Here is a 25,524-nt window from a genome sequence, read left to right as displayed (position 1 = left end):
TGAGCTTTATTCACACAGGACTGGTTGTGCTGGCTGAGGTCGGGATAGCTGCTCAGATCTTTTATGTTCCTAATCCTTTGCCAATCTGCCAAGTCCACAATCTGTAAAGTGAAAATTCCACCTCAGATTAACTGCCATATTTCACCAAACAGAGGCCATTTGATAATATTAATCCTGTGTGAAACAGCAGCTCAGAAATGTGGGATTGGTTGTATTTTTCTTTATTGTAAACACCGGGTAATGCTTTGTGTTTGTGGACATGATTCACTAGACTTTAGAGAAACACAGACAGGTGATTCTGGTGCAGTGTGAACAGAACTGAGCTGTGTTTCCATGTGTAACTGAAAAGCAGGTTGGTTGGGTTTGTGTTTAGTCTCTCCACGTTCTCCTCCCTCCCTCCACAGGTAAGCAGCTGCTGCCTCTGTCCAGCAGTCTGCACGCCGGGGTGAGTCAGCTGGCCTGGCAGGGGCCCTCTGGAGGCTTTGGAGGGCCCGGGGCCATTGGGGGAGCATCCGCAGGAGGAGGAGAAGTCAACAACCTGGTCCGTATGAGGAGCCAGACCCTTGGACAGTCTGCCCCATCGCTCACCGGACTGGTCAGTTCACAAACCCAACACACACACACACACACACACCACACACTCACAGATTGCAGAAGTCCTCAAGATTTTAACAAGTCATTTCCTCTCAGATTCAGATCTGAAGACTTGATTTTCTTAAACAAATAATGCAGGGGTGACATGTTGTGTTTATCCACATGGGTTGTGTGTCGTCCTGTGTTTTGGTTTAGCCCAGGATTATATCATTTATTATATTATATACCCAATTTGTTATTAGAGATTTTATCTCTGAAAACTCCAGTGGACTAAAACAAAGTTCTGACCCGTCTGGTTCTTTTTACCAGGTAAATGTCTCACTTGACAAAAGGTACAAAATCACTTACATCATGGTCGTATAAAAAAAATTCCTTGAATTCGCCCCACATCTGCCACCTTATGTTTGAAGCTCTCCAGCATGATTCGGCAAGAATCAGGCTTAAATGAGGCTTCAGGTTTGTTTGAAAAGTATTTAATGTCGTCTGATAGTCTGATACCTGCAGACTCACAGGGAATCAGTCTGACTCCATATGGATCCTGTCTGTTAGCCTGAACTGCTGCCAGCTGAATGCAGGGAGGCAGACTGAGGATGACTCAGGCTTTTACAGCCACACACACACACACACACACACACACACGCACACACGCACACACAGAAGCACTTAATGTCCACAGAACCACTTGTTTACTCACAGCTGAGAGGAAGTAACGAAGCAGAAATTACAGTTTGTGTGATGTGTGTAGTGTGTGTAGTTTGGTATGTGTGTGTGTGTGTGTGCGTGTGTGTGTTTGCTGGAGAGTATAATGGGTCAAGACGCAGCACAGTGCAGTGCTGACCCCATATGACTGTAGTGTAGATGGATGCTGCTGCAGTGTGAGTGCAGCTCCTTGTGTTTGCTCTACGCTGCCTCCTGCTGGTTGTTCAGGGGATTGCAGAGAGAATCTAATCTGCTCCAACCTTTTTTTTTCCAGTCACTCTGACAGAAAACTAAACTTTTAGTTCCCCTTTTTATTATTCAGAGTTTGGAGGTTAGTACTTTCTATCTTTCTTTCTCTCTTTGAAACAGTTTCCATGAACTAGATCTAAGCTGTGTTTTTATCCGGGCTTTATAATCATTTTTTTAAATTGTCATTTCATGTTGATTGTTATGCACTTAAGGATTTAGTTTATAAAATGATGTCAGATGTCTGTGAGCTCGCAAAATTACTGATCTGCAATAAAAAAAACTGAAATAAATTGAAAAGGGAAAGGCAAATCTTCACATCTGAGAAGCTGATTTTGTTCTTTAAATTACTTAAATGATGAATGAAATGTAAAGATATTTATGTAGTTCTTTTATTTTAATATAGTTTCATTTCAGTTCCACTGGACCCACTACCAATTTCAAGTTCAGTCAGTTTAGTTGTAGTTATTGGCACCTACTGATGTCACCCAAAAAACCTGAACTCAGGTACCACTCAGGTGTAAATGATGTATTTTTTGAGTATGTTATATGATTGAAAATATCAACATATGTGATTCTTTGTCACATCGAGTGACTTTGCCCGTAAACCTTCAAATAATGGGAGTGAAAACCAAGTAAAAGCAGTCTGAGGTTAAAAGGGTTAAGAAATAAAAATAAAACCTGATAAAACAGAAGAATGAAATCCAGCTCAGAGCTCCGTTAGAACTCCCCCTGCTGAGTCCTGATCAGGTTCAGGATGAGAATAATCTGGATTACCTGGTCCAAGACTGAGACACCTGATAAACATGAACTGCAGCTGAAAGCTACCAGCAGGTGGCAGCTGTGTTTAACTAGAGGATCTTTACTGAGTGCTGTGTCTCATATCTGCAGTGTGCTACAGCAGCTGTGTGTGTGTGTGTGTGTGTGTTATGAATGTATGTTATGGTACAACACACTACCAGTGCTGTCGTTCATCTCACAGTTTACTCATATAATCAAACTCACATCCTGAACATTTCAATTGTTCCTTTAAGTTGCTCTGGATGTCTCCAGCCTGTAAAGCTCTAAACTCTATAAACCACATAGAAATGAGCAGCTGTCCATAGACTCAGCACAGAGTCACACAGAGTCCGTAAATATTGTTCCAGGGATAAAAACATGTCTTTTTCTGGGTGTCTGTGGTAGGGCTGGTTAAAGGACCACCGTCTGTGGTGAGTGTCAGTTGGACAAAAACCCATGAAGCTAAAATGAATTGTGTCTGCAGTTTGTTTTGGCCGGTTTGAACGGTTTCATAATTAGCTTTTTCTTCCTTCGGAGTCCCTGAGAGGGGTGGATGCAGCCAGCAGGAAATTGTAGCCTGGATTTAAAACGGAAAATATGATCTGCAGAGTTATTCTACCCGAGCATATAATCACAGGTTATTATATTTCTCAAGGGCGAGTTTATTAATGTGTTCCTTTTCTTTGGCAGACTCTTCCCTCTCTCCTGTTCACGGTTACTGTCTGTGTTTCAGTCACTCTCATTCTGTTTCTTAGTAAACAGCAGTTCATACACATCATATTTCAGTCCAGTGTTGTTCTCCTCAGGGTCACAGCTGTCAGAGTTTTTATATTACAGGGCTTAAAGCTCCATCTCCTGGTTTGAATTAACTTACATTAGGGTTTAGGAAGAACACCTGAGCCCCTGTGATTCTCTTCTCTGTTTTTCATTCATTTCATCTCTTCTGCTTGTCTTCTTACCTTTTGTGTCATATTTTGTGAAAACAAGAACATACAGTATGTTGTAGACGGAGGTTTCTATCAGGTTGTTTTATTGTCAATTATTCCTTTAATTGATCTTTGTAATGGAGTTTATGAGGAAAGTCAGTGTTGTCCAGGGATTATGTGTATTGATTATAGTGACAGTTATATTACATGTTGATATTATGGTTATATGATAAGGAGAGAAACATACATGTTGCTGAACAGTAAAATATCACTCATTACTTGGTCCTGGTTGACATGACATCACTTATAAAATCTCTTTAAGGCTGCTGTAGTCAGAGGATTAGTAGCTTAATTTATTTGTCTCTGTGGTGTTTGAATTAAAAAGTGTGTCAGTCCACCCAGGATGTTAATGGACAGAAAATGTCCTCCCTTGGGGTCTCTGTGTGTACGCGTGTGTTTTTAACACCTGTGTTGTTGATGTGTCCCTGTGTGTGTGTGTGTGTGTGTGTGTGGTGTGACTAAGTGAATTGAATGGAGCCCATGGAGCATGTGTGTGTGTGTTGGGGAAAACATTTGTGGACATCCAGATGGTGTTTACCTCTTGACTAATGGACAAGGTCTGCTAGCTCCTGCTTCCCTTCTCTCTGACACACTTCTGTTTAAATGCATGCGTGTGTGTTTTCCTCGGGTAACAACCAAGCATTGCCTGGTAACCCCTTCAAGTGGCAGGTGGTGTGTGTGTGTGTGTGTGTGTGTGTGTGTGTGTGTGTGCTTTTGTGTTTCCAGTAAAATCGCCCCTAAGTGCTCTGCACCTGGACAGTATATGGACACATAGAATATTTGAAGAAGAAAGAACATCATCTTTTTCTGTCTCGAGTCTCTTTGAGAGCTCAGTTCTTTCACCGGGCAGCTTCATTCACTGAAGGGGTGAAACTTCACAATAACACACAATCAGATTAGCATATTATTAGCATTTGTTTTGGTGGAAAAAGAAATGGACGACAGTGTTGGAATACAGGGCTGAACATGAAAGAGCAGTGCTGCTGTATTGTTGCAGCCTGTGTTTCGGCACATCATCATTAAACACAGTGAGACTCTGCTGGGACGGAGGCAGATTCATGAGAGCTTGAACCAAGCAGATCTCAACCAGGTCCAGGTAAATAAAAAAAAAAGTCTCTATTGGCTTGTTGTTTATCTGTTTACTCCACTGAAACTGACCCTCAGACAGTAAACTGAAGTTTTCCTCCATGCTCGCTGTCCGGACACTGACTCTGAGCACCAGATGCTTTACTCTGTTTTCACATTGAAAGAATTTGAGTTTAACTTTTTGAGAAAGAAAGAAATTTTCACTTTCTTTTTGAGATGAGAGGATCAATATTAATCATGGAATTTCTGGTTTCTATTGTCGCTCTCTTTTGCTCTTTTTTTCCCCATAAATGTTTTCACATCTTTGTGAAATAGCTTAAACTGGCTTCTCATTCCCATCATGCTTTAAGCAGGACATGTAATGAGCTCTTTGCATTTGTTTGACATATTTTTTCACTTTATTCTTCCGTGTTGTAAATTGTTGTGTCTTGTTTAGCCTGTAAGCTACTTTCATCTTGGAAACATGAGATGAACTGTCCTCTGTAAGATGTTCATCAGTGCAAACAGAGATGAATAGAACCTGGACCAGTCGGAGCAGCGTTCAGACACACAGCTCTTTGTGAAGATCACTTACTGTCTGCAGACGTCAGGCCTCGGCCTCAGTGACCCCGTCCCCCATGCTGCTGTGCTGGAACTGCAGAGGAACAGGCTGATGCAGCTGCCGCTTAAATATACATGAGAACATGTTGAATAATTACTGCGCCCGTGCATAGTCTCCTCCGCCTTTACTGACAGAGACAGTGTTGGAGACGGTCAGTTTAATGGCTGGAGAGCCTTTGATATCCAAACATTTTTCCACTGGTTGGACTGAGCACTGATAACACTGGGATTTGGACGCTTTTGTCTGTCTGTTGTTGACATGTTGGGATCTGTGATAACTGATCCCAGTTGTTTCCATTAGGATGATTCTGGCAGGTGGAGGTTTGTGTGACAGTAGACTGTAAATGTTGTCGCACCAGTAATTTATTAGTAAAACCACCAAGTGTAGAATTTGAAAAGTTCAGACTTTTGAGATCCCCGGCGGCAGATTCAGAAAAGACACAGAAACAGGGATGAGTGGGATGGAGCCACACACACAGTCGTTTTCAGGGAGATTGCCTCATTTTCTGCAAACAGAAACATATGGCAGCAAAATGTGATCCTATAATCCTTCAGAAATCCTGCACAAAGTGTTTTTAAGCTGCTGCTTTCATTTGACACCGCTGACAATCTTCTTGTTTCTCTTTCTTGTTTTGTAAATGAAAGTGTATTTATTTCTCAATAACACACAGCAAAAGTTACTAACACTCCATTGTGTCATATCCTTTTGAATAATGTTTTTTTTTTTTTAAGAAATTTCAGAAATTCATGTAAAAGTTCTGCAATAGTTTAATGGAAACAGCAACACTGTGGTGTTTTCATGTGCTTTCAGATGCCTCCTTGTTGTTTCGGGTGCACACAGCAGCTGCTGCTGTTCTCTAGAATTAAAATGCAAAGATAAAGTTTCCTGTGCAGCTGTGGTGCTGACGTGGTGCTGTTGTTAATTCTGGAGCAAATGGGGCCAAATGAAACCAGTAAACTCAGCACAGGTTTCATTCTGACTGAGAGAGACTCAGAGATTTCTCCTGGTAGAAAACACAGGAAAACCAAGACTGTAAAGTGCTGTGAGGGTAGATACTGTGCTGATGACTCATGCTGAAGGCCGGACGCTCTCCGAGGAGATGGTGAACAGAAAGAGCACAACGTGTGTGTGTGTGTGTGTATGTGTGTGTGTGTGTGTGTGTCCTTGCTTATCTACATGATGCCTCTCCTGCTTCTTTTCACATTCACTTCACACACACACACACACACACCTCTTCATCTTGCCGCAGGCTGTCGGTTGTCCTTGTCATCATCATGATTCATTGCTAAAAGAGGAAACTGTTCTGTTCTGACTTCACCTGCTGAGAGACAGCAGGACACACATTCCTGTCCTCCTTCAACACACACATATACACACTATACACACACAATATATAAATGTATGCACACATATATGCAATAGCAACCCAGGTTGAAATGCTATTTAATCACAAGCAAAAGTTAAAAAAGAACTTTGCTTGGTGAAATAAAACAAGCAGAATTTTAATTTAAATCGGGAACTGTCTAAACAAACAGGACTGCCGAGCTAAGCAGACATCCAGGGCCCGAGTCTGCTGCTGTCAACAGTGCCATCTGGAGTCTGTGTGGGTCAGGATGGTAACAGAAACCACCAGGCGACTGTAGCTGAGACGGATACGGTCTGCTGTTCTGTAGCCTGTGGAAACACAGGAAACACAGTTTGAGAGATATTCACTTGACAACATTTTACATTTTGTGGATGATAAAACATCTTCTTAAAACACCTGTTTTTAAAGCAGGTTCTGAAGATAAAGTCGGTCCTTTGATGTTCTCCTGAAGAAAGAGCCCCTATAAACCCACTCACCCTATGTTCAGTGGATCATCCAGGGTGACAGCGCCATGGTTTTTGACATTTGTGTGAACCAGCCCTTTAAATGGGTGACACTAAAATTGTGGCACCTTTTTTGTGTGCTGTTATTTCTAAAATGAGAACCACATAATGAAATCTACTCCCAGCGGATCATCCCTCACACTGTGTCCTCTCTGGTTCAGCGTGCAGACATGCCTCGTACATGAACACAGCGAAGCTTCCTCTGTCCTTCATGCTCAGATTAAAGTAGAGAGCATGTGTGTTGATTCCATTAATCTATAGGACAGAGAAGCAGTTCTCCCATGTGGATGACACGTTCCATGCATTCCCCTTTCTTCTATAATCCCCTCAGTTATGAGACAGGGCTTCAAAAAATTACCCAGCATTAATACTTACAGTTACCTGATGTAGGCATGTGTTGCAGCCAAGCTTTCCTTCCTTTTCGTGCTGTCTCTTATGGTTGTCTTTGCTGCTCTTTATTCCTTTATTTCAATCTCTTTCTTTTTTTTTATCTCTATATTGTTGCTGCCATTTTCTTCATTCCTATTCTGGCTCTATCATCTTCTCTCTGTCTTCACTTCAGTCTTCTTCCTTCCTTTCTCTCCACTTTCATCTCTTGATCCTCTTGAAGTTGAGGAGGAGAGGCTTAAGCTTAAGAGGAGTCAGTCGGTGTGTTGGTGGAAGAAAGTACAGAGCCGAGTCGAGTTGGCAGGCGAACAGTAACTTCAGGTGAGAGACGAGTCCGCTCAGCTCGGCTCCACACGACTGCATTGTCCTTGTTTGAACTTGGACTCCGCTGCAGAAGAGAGACGCAGCAGCGAGTGCTTTTAGTAACGAACAGCTTCACTTCAGACAGTGGCTCTCTGAGAAAACTCACCAGCATTTCCCACTGGCTGCGTGAAGGGACTCACTTTGTGAATTTTTTAGTGGAATAATCTAGCCGGGGAGAAGTCAGGGAATCTCACCATTGTCTCACAGGACTATAACAGAGCTGCCTCATTACTTTAACGTGAACTTTTAGGATCTTCACATATTATTGTGCTAAAAAAATATAAAAGATCATCCATATTAATTTTTGTTTCTGTTGCTCGCTTTCTGTTTTTTATTAGCCAGTATTATTTTATTTATTTTTATTTTACTTTAATTTTCACCATGAAGCCTTAAGATTAAGATTGAAAATTACAGTTTAAAAACTGTCCAGACCAAGACAGGCATCAGTAACAATGGTGTCACAGATAAACGACATGAGAGAGCTAACACAAAAAAGGTACCACCATTCAGTTAGACAATCATGAAAAAATTCCAAAACATACAATCCATCTGAAACCACAGACGTGAATGAAAACAGTAACTTCATGAGGCTAAAACATCGAGAATCTGAAAAACACCACCATCATGTGAGTGCAGTGTTAGCACTCTGACAACTGAGGTCATTTGAGATACACAGTTGTGTGCCATCAGCAAAACAGTGTAGTTGACATTGTGATGATAATGTTTCATAGAGGGAGCTTGTGTAGAGGAAATCTAATAGGACCCAGAATGCTTCCTTGAAGAACTCCAGAATCAGGTCTTCGGGTCTTTGTTCTACAAAATCGCCTACACTAACAAAAATCTGATCCAATGTAAGAACAAAACCAAACACTGCTCCAGAGGTCTGATGATGAAATTCAGTGATCAACCGTGTCTAAAAACACATGGACACACGCATTTTGAATGGCGTCAGTAGTTATCGTAAAGTGATTTACTGTCTTGACTGACACGTATCTGCTCAGACTGAGAGGATATTTTCTGTTATTGAATCTCACAGCTAAGGCCGGGTGTCGTTTGAAATTTTACATAATTTCTTTTAGACAGAAAGGCTTCTCAGATATTTTTATACATGTTAAAACTGTAATGGAAAACTAGATACAGAGCTAATATCTGAAGCTAATATCTAACCTCATGAGTGACACACAGACTATTTGTAGCCAAGCTGTTTGTAAGAGAAAAGAGAAGAGTGGCACATTGACAGTGAAGCCATGATACTGTTGAGACACACAGGAGTGAAAAAGTGAGCAGGGTTTTGTTTTGTTTTGTTTGACTGTCAAATGTGAAGGGCAGAGAGGAAGCCGGGAGGGTTACAGGTCTGACTTCCCATCTCACATCTCACACCTCAGCAGACAAGAGATTCAACAACTCCAGTGGAGCGTCCCGTGATGAGATGGAAAATATTATGCAGAAGGAGGGATGAGGGGAAAAGAGCAACGCTGTGATGGACAGAATAAATAAATCAAGCCAGAGTGTAATAACAAAACTCGCACAGGGGGGAAGAGGAGGTGAGGGGGGGTGGAGGGAGGCGGATGAATCAGAGATGGAGCTGAAGTGAGGAGCCCTGTCTGGCTTTGTGCACCTGCTGTCTGCTCTGTCAGAGGCAAGGAGCAGAAGTAAAGAGGAATGAAGGGAGAAACACGTCAGGTTAATATTTTTTTTTCTTGCAAATCTTAAACTTTTAATCAGTTTACACAAGTTTCACTTTGCCATGTCACTTTAACGAACAACAGCTGTGGTTGTATATTTTTTATCTGCTGCAGCACATCTTAAAAATACTGTATTGGCCCAAATATAAGACAGATAAGAAACATTTAATCAGACTAATCCTGCTGGGCTAGTTTCTGAGCTACTGCCAGTCTTATCTCTCATGACGAAAAAAAACCCCATTGAAGCAGAACATGAATGCCACATTTGTGTAACACTTGTGCAGCTAATTGGTTCTGAATGGTTCTCTTCACATTTTTCCTTCATTTTCACTTGTTACAAACACATTTTGTCTGTAGATTCAGTCAGAGACTCTTTATGGTTAAACTGGACGTCTTAAACAGATAAAGGCCAAACACACAGACTGTAAACAGACTTGAAGAGATAAGTCACATTATGGCTACAAACACCCCCTAACCTGCAGCTTTCTCAGTGCTTCAGATTCAGGTGCTCACTCCATTCGCAGAGAGCGTCTGAAATGAATTTGAAAATTTCAAGTCCTCAAATATAATACAATCCCCACTTTTTCAAATGTAATTTCAAGACAAAAAAGCTGAACTTCTTGTTATGCAGACTACATCTAGATTCGTCTTTTCCATGAGTAGGGCTAAGTATGAAAAGCTGAAACCAACTCTCTGCTCAGATTTGTCATCTTATTTTTTTATTAGATAGTTCCTGAATTTAAATCACTATGGTAAGGAGTGAAAAGGCTGAAGAGAGTTAACTGAAATTTCTGGGTTTGACTAAAGTTTGTTCTGAGCCTGGAAGTGAAAAACCACTGTGACCAACCTCCAGAATAAGACGTATGTCTGAAGCTCTTTACTGCAAGTTATTTTCACTTTCAGACTTTTGTCACTTACAAAGTTGAAGCAGCTATAAAACCGTATTTTATCTTTTATGATCTTCCTCCTAATGTGGTTCTTAATTACAAGATTTAAATAGACTCATAAATAATTGAAGCATGCGATTGGTCTCACATAATAAAAGCTCGTTTCAGGGGATTGATTTCATAACAAACACTTCCATTTTTGCAGGATGAAGCTGGTGTCCTGTTAACTATGCAGCCCCTGGGCTCTGTCTGCCGCTCCACTCCGCTCATTTGTCATCGTCACAACCTTTACAGTTTTTCCTCCCGGTGACAGACTTTAATTGGGTGAAAATGTGAGGAGTGTATTCAACAGTGCAGGCGCCCTCGAGTCACCGGTCAGCTGCCGCTAAAGCTGTAATTACCACCGACCTTCTCTGCAGATCTGCCAGCATTTCTTCATTAAGCCTCCTAAATTTCTGTTCTTGCTTTTCTGGTCTTTCCACTTACTTTTTTTTTTTTTTTGCCATATTTGTTCATTTTCTTGATCACTTGTTTTTTTCTTGGCCTGTGTGTTAACTGTTTTCTTGTGTACTTCTGTAACTCCTCTCTTCCTCTTCACACCCTGGATTTCGCCTCCTACCTTATTAAGCACCAAAGGGCTTTTAGCCTTCCAGCCAAGCGTGGAAAAGTAGAGCTTTGGATAGATGGACAGTGTGTGTGTGTGTATGTACTAATGAAAATATTAACCTGACTCCATTTCCAGCCCTGCAGATGTTCCACTACTTTGCAGCTAATGGGAAGAAGTCAGATGGTTCGTTCATTTTCTCGTTGTTTTCCATTTTTTTTTCTTTTCACTTTGTCTGTACTCGGCTCATTACCTCCTGCCTGCACATGCTCGTCATCCACAGAAACATGCTCAAAAATCTCACACTCAGACACACACCAGAATTAGGTTTACTGGTTCATTTGCTTCCACTTGATTTTTGACTATATTGAGTTAATTACCTGCCAATTCACACGTGCAAACACACACACACACACACACACACACTTTCTCATGCCAAAAGTCAGCTCCTGCAGTGAGTGCCAGCATGACTGACTGCAGACAGCAATTAGGGACAGACCATGAAAAATTGAGTGTCTGCGTGCGATCAGTGCACATTTGGAATGCACAGAGGGAAAACAAAGCACAACATCAGCCGAGGCTCCGGGCGACTAATTTCTCTGAAATAATTAGCCTGAATGAAGAGGTTTTTATTTCAGACTTTTCTGTGTTGGTTTTTCATGGCTGAGAAGAAGCTTGTTTCAAGTGGAAATTGAGACTTTTTTTTCTGCAGGAAAACTTCTTCCATTTGCTCTTTTGCCGACCAACATACATTAAAAGGAGAATAAATGTAGGAGAGGTCTGGTAAGAAAACACCCGGACGAATCCTACAGTTACCCACAGAATCAAAGTTGTCATTAGTTTGTCTGAAACTACATTATCAGCAGCTAATTATGAGTGATTTGAAGAAGTGAGGATAGATTTGGTTATAACACCCATCAGCTCAGCCGATAAACAGTGGAGCTTTTGCGCATTCAAGCCTTTTTCCTACTCTGGCTCTACGCTGTGCTCAGACACTGAAACCCTGTGCAGGTTCACAGATAACTGATCAGGAATCATGATGGGAATCAATAAAGAATATATAGGATATCTTTCAGTTCTGTCCTCAGACAACAGCTAAGATGAACACTGATTTTTATTTACTGTAATCACTTCCCCTGTTCATACGGCCATTAAACGATTCCTTCCCAAAGCATTTTTAATTCATTCATTCATTTTTAATTGATAAATCCACATTCCTCATTTTGTGCTAAAATGTGTTCAGAAGTTCATCTGAAGCTCATACGATGCCCTGTTTATCGAAGTTGTCATCTTCTGATGAGCTTTTTAGTACAAAACTCCCTCTTTGTGTTACTGTCCCTTCACTGCAGCTCAGCAGGAAAACACAAAGAAAAAATCTGCTTCAGTTTTCATTTGACAGGTTTAAGACAAGCCTGCAAATACACAAACCTTTTTTAGCCTTGTCATTAGCCTGTTAGCAGTTAGACTGTCCCCTCCTCTCTCTGTCACACTGATACACACAAAAACATACATGTACACTTGCCCACGCATAAACTTTACAGAGACACACTGTCCTTGTCACCTTGGCAACTGTGCCAGGTTCAGAGATGTTGTGAATGTCTTTGTGGTTGTCTCTCTGTGAGATGATTCACTCTCCTCTTTCTTTTTGTTGCTTTCTCTCCTCCTGTTCCGTTCAGCTCTGAGCCTCCTGTGCAAATCGATAGCTTCATCAAGCCTCAGTTGCTTGTTTTGATTAACTTTGGGGATGTAGGCAAGTTTGGTTTTACCCAGAAGGATCTGTGTGTGTGTGTGTGTGTGTGTGTGTGTGTGTGTGTGTGTGTGTGTGTGTGTGTGTGTGTGTGTGTGTGTGTGTGTGTGTGCGTGCGTGCGTGCGTGTGTGTGTGTGTGTGTGTGTGGTTAGGGGGGATTTGGGGGTAACACAGGCTTTATTTATTCCCATACAGCAGATAAAAGCAGAGTGGAGATAAAACGTAGTTCTGCTCTCTGGATTCTCACAGGGCTCTGCTTTGGTCCTGCCACTGTTTACTCCAACAGAAAACACTGTTAAAGAAGAGGGAACATTTGTACACACACATTTTGACAATGTTCGCACACACAACCTTGTGAGAGTTGTTGTGGGTTTGGTTATTGGGCTACACTTCAGTCGTCATTGTCAGTTTGTTTTCACCTGAATCTTTAAACTGTGGATCTATTTTCTGAACCATGTCCATGACACTGCTGTACATAGGGGTGGATGGTATGAATTCTCCCTGTGGATATTGACTGTACAATATATGACTGTACTATAGCAATGCCCTTCACACCTGGGTGTGTAATATTTCATAGTCCAGCACCAAACACGATGCATTTTATGATGGGGTTAGTAGGATTACAACTTGTTCATTAACAGCTAAAGTGTTGATTTTTTTTTTTATTAAATGAAAAGATGTTTACTCAATAAAATGCCAGAAAATAGTGTAAAAAGCTCTTAATGGTTTCCTCAGATCCCAAGGCTTTTTCTGTCCAGCCAACCTCTTAAAACCTGAAGGTATTCAGTGACCTTGATGGACTAACCCATGAATCAGTGTCAGCTCTGTTTTGTGTGGGTTTATTCAGAGTCTGCGTGTGTCGGAGCTTGTTGCTCATTGCCTGAATTGTGACTGATTTTTATACCATAGCTTTATTTAACCTCCACAAAGATCAAGTGGAACATCCACTCTTCAGCTGCCATGACTCTTACTGTAGTTAAGTATTTTTTGACTTATCACAATACAAATTTATTATACCTGGTTTTCGTGTTTGGTATGCAGAGTGTGGACTGAGAGTTTGGCCCGTGTTCACACTTCATCAGGCAGATCCAACTCTCGGAGAAGACAGCCTCAGGTCCAGAAGAAGCACTCCCATTGTCCCAGGTGTGAAAACACCTTTAATCACGACTTCTTGCTGGAGAAGTTTAGGGGCAAGTTTCTTTGTCTTTGTATTTTTGTTGACTTCTCTCATTTTCCCTGGAGAAAAGTAGCAGCACACACACAGACTAACACTTGCTTACTGTTTAGTTTTCATTAGCTGGTGTGTGTTTCTCTGCTCTCACTCTCTCTCAGATTAGTTTCCAGCTTCCAGGATACACTTCACACTGTTATGTTTCCTTTTGTCTGACTGAAAATGTGACTGGAATTTTCCTTCCGGTCACTGTGTGTGTATGTGTGTGTGTATGTGTGTGTGTGTCTCTGTTTGTTAATAGTGAATTACCCTGCAGAGTTCTCTCTCCATCCAGATCTGTCTGTTTTCCCTCCCTTCTTTTCAGGTAATTGAATTCTCAGAATAAGCACAAGTGCAAACAGCAGGGCACACATTTTCCACACACGCGCACGCACACATGCACGCGCACGCACACCTACGCACGCACGCACGCACGCACGCACGCACGCACGCACACACACACACACACACACACACACACACACACACACACACACATACACTTATTTACAGAAGAAACACTTCTTATTGATCTCACACACAGATTCTGTCCTTCAATCCAGACTCACTCAGACAGCTCTTAGTGGTTAGTGTTTTGTTTATTGGACTGTATAGAACACACACACGCACACACACACACACACACACACACACACACACACACACACACGAATCTCTACCTGTCTTTGATAAGCGGACTTGACGCTGTGGCTGAGCCATTGATTGACAGGTGGGCTGATTGCGTTCAGGGATTGATTAGTGAGATCTAGTGAGGTGGAACTTCCTCCTGTCAATCAAAACAGGAAGCTGACCATGTCGGTTCTAATTACAGAGGATTTTATTGGCTTTTGCCTGGTGTCAGAGTGTGTCTGTGTGTGTGTCTTTGCGTGTGTCTGTGCGTATTAATGTTGCTTGCTCTTAACAGACCAACATATAAAACCGTGAACTGAGCTAATTGGAAATGAAAGGTTTGATGAGCATGAGATCCATAACAGTATGACCACTTTCAGAGAGAGAGAGAGAGAGTGTGTGTGTGTGTGTGTGTGTGGGAGTGGGAGTGTGAAGTTTGATTTATGTGGGACCCATGTATTTGGTACATTTAGTACCAAATACATGTTGATCTTATGCAAACACAGCGTACAGTACGCCATTCGTTTCATTTATAACAATACATTGATGATGCTGATATACAAAATGAGTAGCGCAAACAGATCTGACTTAATTTGAAGTTTAAGTATGTTGTTGAAATTTATTGAAATCAACTAAAATCAGATAAATAAAAAATTAGCCTAAACCTACAAGAACAAATAAACCCCACAATAAACAACAAGTAACATGAAAATGTTACATGAGGCCCAGTGTGTTTTTAATGTTAACTGTAGTTTATAGTCTGTGTTTAATTTAAGTGTGATTGGAAATGTGTGAGAGTTTCATAAATGTGGACAATAACAAGGACTTAACGACAGAACTCAAACCACAAGACTGTGTGTGTGTGAGGGAGGGGTGTGTGTGTGTGTGTGAGGGAGTGTGTGTGTCTGTGTCTGTGTCTGTGTCTGTGTGTGTGTGTCTGTGTGTGTCTTGCTTGCACCCTGGGAGCTCTGGTTAATGATGTTTTGAGTGCAGTGTGGTTTTCTCATTTGCACTTTGAGGCAAGTGTGTGTGCATGTTTGGTATGTTACACAGAGCAGAGAGTGACAACCACGCCGCATGAGGTAGAGGTGTTGGGGCGGAGGGGATAGAAATACACACACACACACACACACAGCTTCATATCCCACTAGTGAAGTATTTCTGCCACTGGTTAACCCAGAGAAGCAAGTGTGTTGGTGCTGTTTGAAGTTTAGGCCGTTGATAGGGCTCATAGTTTTTATTTTTTTATATGTTGTTTATTGTTGTGTTGAAAACTGGAATCAATTTGATTGAATATTTTCCTTCCGACACAGCGTAGGATGTTGGCACTGGATTTCTTATTTACTTGAGTGTATAAACACATATGAGCACTTGTGTTAATCTGCTGTCTGTGTGTGTCTGTGTGTCCCGCACGCGCACACACACACAAATTCACTTAAATGAATAGTTGTTAATTAGGAGAGTGAGCTATTGCCTCTCTAATGGAGCAGGGCAGGGACATTCTGTGTTGCAGTGATGTATGGGTTTAGGTCTGAGCCGACCCACTAGTCTCCTCTGGTCCAAAACCTAATGTCCAACATCAATCACACTAACAGGGTTACAGCACGCACAACACTTGGTGCCTCTCCATGGTTTTTCTTTCCTCCTGCTACCGTTCTTTGTCTCTCTCTTTCCTTTGTCCTCCTCTGTGAACCCTGCTGTTCATATGCTGTAGCTTCTCTGTTCAACCAGGGTCTTCCAATTAGGTCAAACCTGTCTTATTCTTATAGTCCTGGACTGTAACAAGTCCTGGCCTCCGAGTCCAACCACAGATCTGGGGTCAGTCAGATATGTGATCTCCATCGACCACAGCAGTAGAGAAGCAGATCCCATTACTACTTCTTCCATCTCTCTCTTTCTCTTCCCTCCCTTTTTTTTTCTCTGTGCATTATGTTGCCATCCATCCATCACACTGCACATGTATTGATCTGTACTGTAGGCATTAATTATGAGGAGAGATGCCTGTTCACTCTTTAGAGTGTGAGTCTGTGTGTCTGATGGTGTGTGTTTTACTGCAGCCTCAAAAATATCCATAAAGTTTAATCAACATCTGTTGCCATCTCAACAAACACTGAACATCACAGAGGTTGTGTTTGTTTCTGGCCTGTTGTTTTCTGTACTTATAGTTCTGGGTACAGGTTTTAATTAAAGGGACAGAGCATTTTTATCTGGTCAGTATCAGCCAGGAGCTTTAGTTTATTCAGCTCTAATCGAGATACAGTCACAATACAGGTAGAAGCCAAACGAAGACTTAATAATACCAGGTGTACATGTAAAGACCTGTGGTCACGGTCAGATGTCTTTATCCTGATGACTTATCCACATACAGACTGCAGAAGTTAATACCAGGTGGAAATAAGGTCAGTGAGTCCAGCTCCAGTGTGTCTTTCTCATTACACAGAGAAACTCCTTTGTTCCTTTGTGTCACATCTATCTGCAGCAGAGAAATCATCCTGTGGGAGATTTCAGAAATGACTCTTTCCTGGCTTGTTTTCATGCCTGACTGTGAGCTAATGGTTTCTGCCTTGTCTGGCTCACACAGCAGACATCTGAAAGTGTCCTGAATCCATGAGTAGTCATTTAAATGCCACTTGGAGGACACTTAGAAGGTAAAGTATTCATCTCTCAGAGCTGTGAGTCTCATAGAGCGATGCAGTGCTTCAAATAGAGGAGGAATTAAGGACAAAGGGACCTTTTTTTCTGTCTTACTTCTAATAAAACTGCATCTTTGAGTGTTCTCAGACTGCGGTGGAGTGCAGCTTCTGAAACCTGAGATACAGTTGTGTGACAGAACAGCATCTGTGCCAGGTGAAGGATCTTGTAAGTCTGGATTGGAACACAGTCTTCCTCAAAAAATAAAGTCAACACAAGGATACTGATGGACATTCAACACCTGAAACCAGTAAGACCTTTCTGACCAGTATGAAGAGCAGCAAGTCTGATTCTACTGATTCCACTAATTCTACTGATTCTACCGATTACTGCTGGTTGGTCTGTTCGCACTGTGCCAGTTAAATCCAGCATTTTTTGGTAGCTAAGCTGTAATGTTCCCAAATGGGATTTTGTTGGAAGAATACTGGGAACTTGGCCCGATGAATGTGTTCCAACTCATTTTAAGAGAGCTGTCTTTTTAGTCGGCCTGTGCCTGAACCTTGGTGTTATCTTCTTCATCTTTTTATCCCAGTAACACTGTGCTAATGGCATGTGGTCACTGTAGCGTGTACGCGGTGTCTTTGTGTGGTTTCCCTGGAGTATTCCCTTCAGCATCGATCACTCCTTTTCCTAATCAATGGCGACCTACAATACAGATCCGCTTCCAGCATCCAAGGACATCCTGCCTTACCCCCTCATGACCTGAGTACCACACAGTCTGTCATCAGTGTAAAATATACCATAGCTGACTGTTATATACAACACAAAGGTATATATGGAGGGCAGAGGAGGAAATGTTATTGATTGAAATCAGACATTAGTCTTACAGGGTTGTGGAATCATCAGATTTATAAGAATCTTCACTTTAGTTTATTTCACTTTTGCAGTTTTACTTTTTAGTTCAGTAACTTGACAAAAACAAGTAGCAGTACAAAAACTTGTCAGAGGTAAAACCAGTCCAGACCTTTGATTTAAACTATAAACTGTTTGATGGCAGAATAATACGAACGTAAAGAAGAATTCTGTGGGAGCATTTACTGACAGCATTCAATAGCTCTCAGTGCAACAGGCACATTTATTTAGGTTCCAGGAAGTATTCAGCAGACATGTAGCACAGGTACAGCTTCCTGTGTGGGTTACGGCAGGTGTGTTTTTCACTCCCTGAAGCCTGTGGTGATAAAATCTGTGTTTTGGAGCATAGATCTCATCGTTCAGTATGAGATGAGAGCTGACGGAGTCCCCACAGATCAGCTGTGCTCTGCATTATTTGAGATGAGTGTGAGGTGAAGGGAGAGTTAGGCTGAGTTTGGGAGTTCAAAAGTTGGGCACAATGTAGGAAATCAAAGCAGGTAAGTCACAGAGCAGCTCAGAGGATCCCAGGCTGACTGCAGATCACAACAACAGGACCAAAGACTGGGCACCATTCAAATCTCAGATTCAGTCTGATGCAGCAGTTGGAGTAGTCTGGTTTGTAGTCGTCTTTGTCCTTAATATGCACAACTATACATTTTTAATGAGCTGAATAACAATCAAACCCCTCTCCGACATTGAAGGACAAGCTTAAAAATCTATCTAAGCCTTTAAAATTCACTTTATGCTGTTTTTACTGAGTTCAAACTATTATAGTTATTGCATTAGAAAACCTTGAAATACCTACCAGCAACAAACTGCCAGGTTTGGTCAAGGTAGAATATAAAGCCATTAAAATGCTCCTTTGCCTTCTATTAAAAGAGACTCCTCAGTTGTTTTTTGTTTTTTTGTCGATGCAGTCTTTTGGCTTCCATTTGCTCCTCACGGTCATCTGTTTTCCTCTCTCGCTTCACTCCTAATAGCATTTTTCATCGTTTGCCAGCAGCTTTTATTGGATTCACAAGCCAAAATGTATAAAAGGAGGGTGAAAATTTAAACCACGAACCCCAAACAAATCTGTGCTTTGGCAGCTGGATGGCAAACACCATTAATTCTCCTATTAGGGTTTGATTAAAACCAAAGATGTTTCTAAAAGGCTTCTAATGAAACTGGATTCTCATCAGAGAGCTTCAGCAACAAAGAGAAATAATGCTAAAATGCTTTGGCAGCAGCTGGAAAACGGCAGCCAACAGTTTTGATTTTGAGAAAGTTCAAAATAAGAGGAATAGCCACGGAGTCATCACCTCAAAGGCTCCCTGAATTCGACCAGACCGGTCTGTCTTCCTGCGGCGCGCAGAGCTTCCTCCTACGCTTTGATCTCTCTCTACACTTCCCATGATCGTCTTAGGAGAACGAGCTGAAGAAAAGCAAGCCATCAGGATATTGAGAGGGAGAGGAGGAACACAACTACACAGCAGAGGGATTGTTATTGAGCGTTAAGTGGGTAGTCCACACTATGTGTTCCTTAAACAAGCTGAGGGAAAAGGATCGATCGGGCCATATCAATACAAAAACTCTCCTTTAAGCTTGGTAGATGGTGCGTCCTCATTTGTTTCCTCAGTGATTCACAGAAAACTCACATATCTAGAAAATCACCTGTGATGAAGATTGTGATATTAGACTCTTTGATTTTTGGTAATAGAGTTTCTAAATGTGAGCATCGAGGTGAGCTACAGCTACACAGGTGATCATATATTCTGCCATATCCATTAAGAGTACTAGATTCTGATTGGTCGTCTGCTGTGCATTGTTTCTGGTCTGATTCAAAGGCTGTCAAAGATGTTTACAACAGATTTTTAGTTTAAAGCTTAAAGGACCAAAGGGAGGTGAGCGTTCATTCAAAATTTGGTGAATCAAATAAACTCTGCTTTTCACATTCACAGCACACCTGGATGAGTCAGTACTAAATTACCTGGTAATAAACGTCTTTGTCAGGTGTCACCTGTCCATGCATCCAGCAGAGCATTGTGTGAATGACCATGATGCCCTGCTGGATGCATGAACAGGTGACAGTATTGTTTGTATCCACCTGATTGATGTGAGCCCAGTGTTCACTTTCCTTTTGATTGAAACCACTTTGACTTCAGTGGAGCACTACAGACACATACAGACATTCAAGCCCTGTCCTGTTCTGTTTGGGATGAGCTCCTCCACTTCTCTCCTTTGTGTCTGTGAACCACAGAAAATCATCCTACAGTAAAACCTGCAGGTTTGTGTTTGCAGTCGGTTTTCTCTGTTATCAGATTGTGGGCTGGCTCCCGTTCACAGCAAGTCCACATGGACTGTAAAATATCAGTCTGCACCTCTCCAAATATTAGACTACACTGATCATTGTAAGGACAGCATGGCCTTCACAGTTTGTTTATGTTAATAATATCATGGAAACATCAGCCTCAACCTCCAGCGTTTCAGAAACAGTGTAATTTGATTTGTGTGCGTATCATCTGGGTTGTGTTTACTTCCTCCTGGGACAGTGTTGTGCTCAGTGTTGATGAGGATCACACGGTGGCATCATGTCAGCTTCTCTTTGTGTGTCTGTCTCATGCAGTGTTACCAGAAGCCAAGATCACGCTGAGGCTCGAGATTTGATCAATCAGCGTTGAGTTTCTTAGATTTTATGGACTGACACACTTCTCATCATAAAAGTAGTCAAACACCATTCCAGCACTTTCTGGTTATAAGTGCATGTTTCCTTTAATGGGCTCAGTTTTCAGATTGCTGCAGATTTATGCACTGACAAGTGTAAGGTGAAATTGTCTGCGTGTTCTTTGTAATGTGGGTAATTCTGAAAATGGATCTCTTTCTGTTTAGGTTCTTCTTCCACAGGAATGAAGAACTAATGGACCATTTTCCAAAATCAAACTTTTTTTCTGGTTCATTATGTGAACCACAGAATCATTGATCAGTGTGTTCTACAGCCATGTTCCCACTGGGTTCTCTCTGTTTCCTGTCCCATATTTGTGTCTTCACTCTCTCTTAGATCAAGCTACAGGTCTCTCTGCTCGGTCAACTCAGCTGTGTGTTTGACTGAACTCCAGAATAAAGCTCAGTGTTTGTGCAGAGGAAGGAAGGAGGACAGAAAAACAGCAGCTGTCTGTCTGTCTGTCTGTCTGTCTGTCTGAGCTCACTTTCAGACAGGCTGCATTGTTTGTTGCTACCACTGAGGAGTCTCCAGTGTGACTCGACTGAACACACAATAAAAACACACAACACAGAAAAGCACTGTCCAGGTCCAAGATCCAACAGCATTGCCAGCAAGGTTTTGAACTGAGTTTGAACCCTGCATTTGCACACACACACACACACACACACATATTTTACACATCGCCATTGTGAACTTTTTGCAGTTAAACAGCAAATCCAACACATATTTTCCAAGATAGAGATCAAGTCAAAGCAGGATGCAGAGAGAAGGTGTGACTTGGCCAGCTGTTGTAAAACAGCCTTCAGCAGCCGTTTTAAATAAACTCTGGCCGTGTGTGTCTGCGTTGCTAGTAGAAATGGCTGAGTTGAGCTCCAGACTTTGACTTCCACTGCTCTCTGTGATCAGACTCCACTTTACTCCTCCAGTGCTGCTGTAGAGCTCTGAAAAGACTCAGAGCAGATACTCCAGCATTTGCTCTCAGTCAGTGTGTTCACCTCCATGCAAGTGACCAGGTCACACTGATTTATAAAATATCATGTATGCAATTAACCTGGTTTCAGTAAGTGTGTAACCTGATGTCTGATTGTAGACACATGATCTGCTTTTTCACATGACATCAGCTACTGTAGAAAACTACAGTAATACAACAGCTTCAGTTTCAGTTAGATGCACACTTCCTTTTGTACACCTCATATTAACAAGCACCTTGCTCCAAATACTGGAGTCCTGACTCAGACCCGTCACTTTAGCTTATGATGCTGATGCAGTTTCAACGAAGTTGTCACAGAGGTGAGGAAGAGAAGAAATGGGACACAGCCTTAGTCTCTGTCCTCACAGTTTGTCCTCTGTTTGTCTCTCCACCCACATTCTCTCTCTCCCTTCTCTTGCCGGTTCCCCATCCCTCCCTCTCCCTCACTCTCCCTCCCCTTCCCCATCCCTCCCTCCCCATCACTGTGTAAAGCTCATTCAGGCTTACTCAGCGTTTTCTTATCACCCCCCTCTCTGATGGGGAAAAGCTTTATGCAACGCCATGTCCTTTTCATCCCCTTCTCCTCCCCTCTTCTCGCCTCTTCTCCCCTCTTCTCCTCTCCTCTCATTTTCCACTCCCCCCCTTTCTTCTCTTTAGCTTTGATCTAGTCTGAGCTTCATCGCGGTTTTACAGCCTCGATCTCCGTGTTACTAAAAATGGGAGCACAGCCCTCTTTACATGGCTTTTAGCAGCAGAGTGAGAGTGTTCTGGGGAAGGCAGGCGCATCTGTGATAAAATGTCTTTTTAAGGGGCAAAGCAATAGAGAATAGAAAAGTGAGCAGAGCAAAACAGAGCCTGTTTTCCTTTGGCATGATGTTATAGATAAACAGGTCGAGTAATGCTTGTGTAATTTTAGTTGTATGATCTACGGAGTTGTGACATGGTGATGCAGCTGATTATAAAATCAAACTGCTATTATACTGCATCATCATGCAAAAATAAAATAACATTAAGAACAAGCAAGTGTTCACCGTCATGGATTACACAGCTCAGTCGAGCTTTAAGAGTTTACAAACGCATTTTCAGCTGTGCAGAAATGAATAGAAATTGATGGCTGTGAGGAATTTATTCAGCAGACCTTAATTTACCTGGAATTACTTTGGGTTTTACCTCCTGAAATATGAGCACCTTTATGGGATAAAGTATTCCAGATTCATTTCACTTCCCATGGCACCTGGGCTCTTACACTGGCATTAAAAATCTTCTTTTTGTTTATTATGTAAGGTCCGAGCTCTCTCCAGTGTGTGTGTGTGTGTGTGTGTGTGTGTGTGTTAGAGACGTGTACGTGCTGATTTAGCGTTTTTCCTCAGAATATTCACGTCCCTGTGCCGCCGTGGACGGACAGGACTAACACAGCATCCCCGTCAAAGCTTTGTCGGTGTGTAACAAACACCGTCATGTTTAATTTATTCAGGCTCTCCTGCTGTTCTGTCTGTGAGGAGGCTGACGCGCACACTCAAACACACCGTCAGCACAATACGCAGACAGAGCAGCACGCAACCTGTCAGCACAATGCAGAAACACACACACACACACTCACAGCTGTCATCTCACTACACAGGCCTCATGTTCTTCATTTTCAGACTGGATTCTTGCACAGGCCTGTTTGTTGTCTTTCTCTCAAGCCTTCTTTAATTGACTCCTTTTCTTTTTCTCACAAACGTCTCTGCAGTTTTCTTTGTGTTTGTCCGTCTTTGTCTTATATAAACACGTCATCGGGCAGTTTTGTGTTTGTACGATCTCTGCTGCGTTCGCCCCAACACTTCAGCTATCACCCCAAACCTCATTCACCCGTGTGGTTTGCTCCAGTTGACTGTATCTGAACACACACACATGCGCTGAGCTGAATTATCCGCCGGGCTTTTGTCCAGACGGACGGCCAGCTGCAGGACAGTCACACTAACAGGAGACCATCTCATCAAGCTGATGAATGAAGTAACACAAACAGGAGCTCTTTATCTTCTCCTTTATTACACAATGAAGATGACGGCCTTGTCTGGCACAGCACTGTCTATTCATGTTGCCTTTCTTTGTGCATGTTTGCATCTGTGACTTGGCCATGGCTGCATATCATGGTGAATGTGAGTGAGCGTGCATGTGAGTGTGCATGTGTGTGATTTGGGTCGTAGTCAATAGTCTCCAATTAAGCAACCAAACAGTAAATAAAAGGAGGGCTCTATAAAACATGTTTACAGCTCTAAAGGACGCAGAGCACAGCAGCACAACAAAAAAACACTGGCTAAGTCAACATCTATATTCATAAAGATTTAGATGAGATACGACCTGAGTCTCCTCTGTCTCATTAAGTCTATAAAATGAACAGTCAAGCAGTGGCGCCGTCAATATGCTTGTTTTATTCAACAAACAGTTCGAACCTTGTGATATTCAGCATATTACCCAACAAGACAAAGAAACTGTGCAGGTCCTGACAGTTTACAGTCAGGATCAGGATCAGGGACCGGTTTTTAGCTTAAAAGTTACTTTTAATCAATCGATAATCAAAATAGTGTAGAGAAAAATGTTCTTCTATTGATTGACTGATAGATTCAGCTCTTTTACAAAGTGCTTTTCAGACACAGGCGCAGATTAAAACAAGCTCATAAATACTCAGAAGAGTATCTACATAATAAATGAAATACATAATAAACATGTAGTTTACAAGAGAAACTATGTAAAAACAGCACAGAGCCTCTGAGCTACAGCCAGGTCTCATAAAGTCACTAACACCTGCTCCAGTTTCCTTATGAACTGTCAGATGATAAAATCACTAAAATGAAGTTGGATCCTTTTTCAAATGAAGCCTTAAAAACAGTGAAAAGTGAGCTTTGATTTAGTTGATTTGATTTGATTTGATTTGATTTGATTTGATTTGATGTGATTTAGCTGTGATGTAGTTTGAGTCCCTCCAGCTTTAGAAGGATAGATCCAGATAATAGGATATAAAGGTCATATTATTAGTGTGTTCTGTTTTTACATTCACATTATTGATTTTCGTGGTCTGAACATGCAGCTCATACAATGACAGTTTGGACTTCTAGTGCATTATTATTATTATTTTATTTTTATTTTTTTATTTTATCCATGTTGTGCAGTGAAAATACTCATGATACGTTCCTATACACAGTGTGTGTGTGTGTCTGCTGTGAGTTGACAGTACTTTGTTTTCGTATCGACAGGCTGTGACTGTGGAATGTGAAATGATATCATGTCAGAGTAAACTCTCATATGACTGTATGTATATCAGAGTGTGTGTCAGTGAGTGTCACCCTTGACCTCTGACCTCACAGGCATGTGACTTTGCCAGACCTTGGTTCAGTGCTTCAATAAATCACGCTGTGTTTTGTCTTTATGAACTGACACGTGTGTCCACATGCTGGGCTGCGTCCATTCTGTCTGGGCATGTGTGAACTCATCATTTCCAGTTTTTGTTCAAGCTGAATACATAAATAAAGACTGGTTATTATTAAAACATAAAAAAAAAGAAATCACAAATCTACCTAAAACTGTGTAAGTACAGTTTGAGGCACAAAAAACGAGTAGTTTCACATTTTAAGGTTTTGTTTAACATACAATCTTTTACTGTTTTAGTAGGTTTTGTTAGTTAGTTCTGTTTGTACTAAAGTAATATGTTGGTGCTGTTTTTTGTAAGACAGAGAAATTACTGGTGAGGTTTCATCTGGCTGGAAGCAGATCGACAGAACAGGCCAGGCCTCCCTCTGCCCCCCATGTCCTCAGTCTCTTGTAAAGACACGCAGAAGGTCAGTAACTGGGCCCCTGGCTTCGACAGGGCTCAACAAGCCTGACACTGCTGGCTAAAAACAGACCTTCTATTATCTGAGTGCTGAGTGTTGCTCCGGTCAAAAACTGGCTGGGAT

At 41.7% G+C, this 25,524-nt stretch overlaps 1 protein-coding gene across 2 annotated transcripts in view; it reads left to right on the top strand.

Annotated features, from left to right (window-relative positions):
* mast2 (microtubule associated serine/threonine kinase 2) overlaps positions 1-25,524 on the top strand; it is a 112,415-nt gene that overhangs the window by 244 nt on the left and 86,647 nt on the right. For both annotated transcript variants that reach the window (XM_041039620.1, XM_041039619.1), the window contains exon 2: positions 405-595. In XM_041039620.1, coding sequence (XP_040895554.1) covers positions 405-595 — 191 coding nt within the window. The remainder of the gene's footprint in view (positions 1-404; positions 596-25,524) is intronic.

Source organism: Toxotes jaculatrix, chromosome 6, assembly GCF_017976425.1.
Source record: "Toxotes jaculatrix isolate fToxJac2 chromosome 6, fToxJac2.pri, whole genome shotgun sequence".
Classification (NCBI taxonomy): domain Eukaryota; kingdom Metazoa; phylum Chordata; class Actinopteri; family Toxotidae; genus Toxotes; species Toxotes jaculatrix.
Note: the sequence above shows the minus strand (reverse complement) of the source record. Positions and strands in the feature narration are given on the sequence as shown.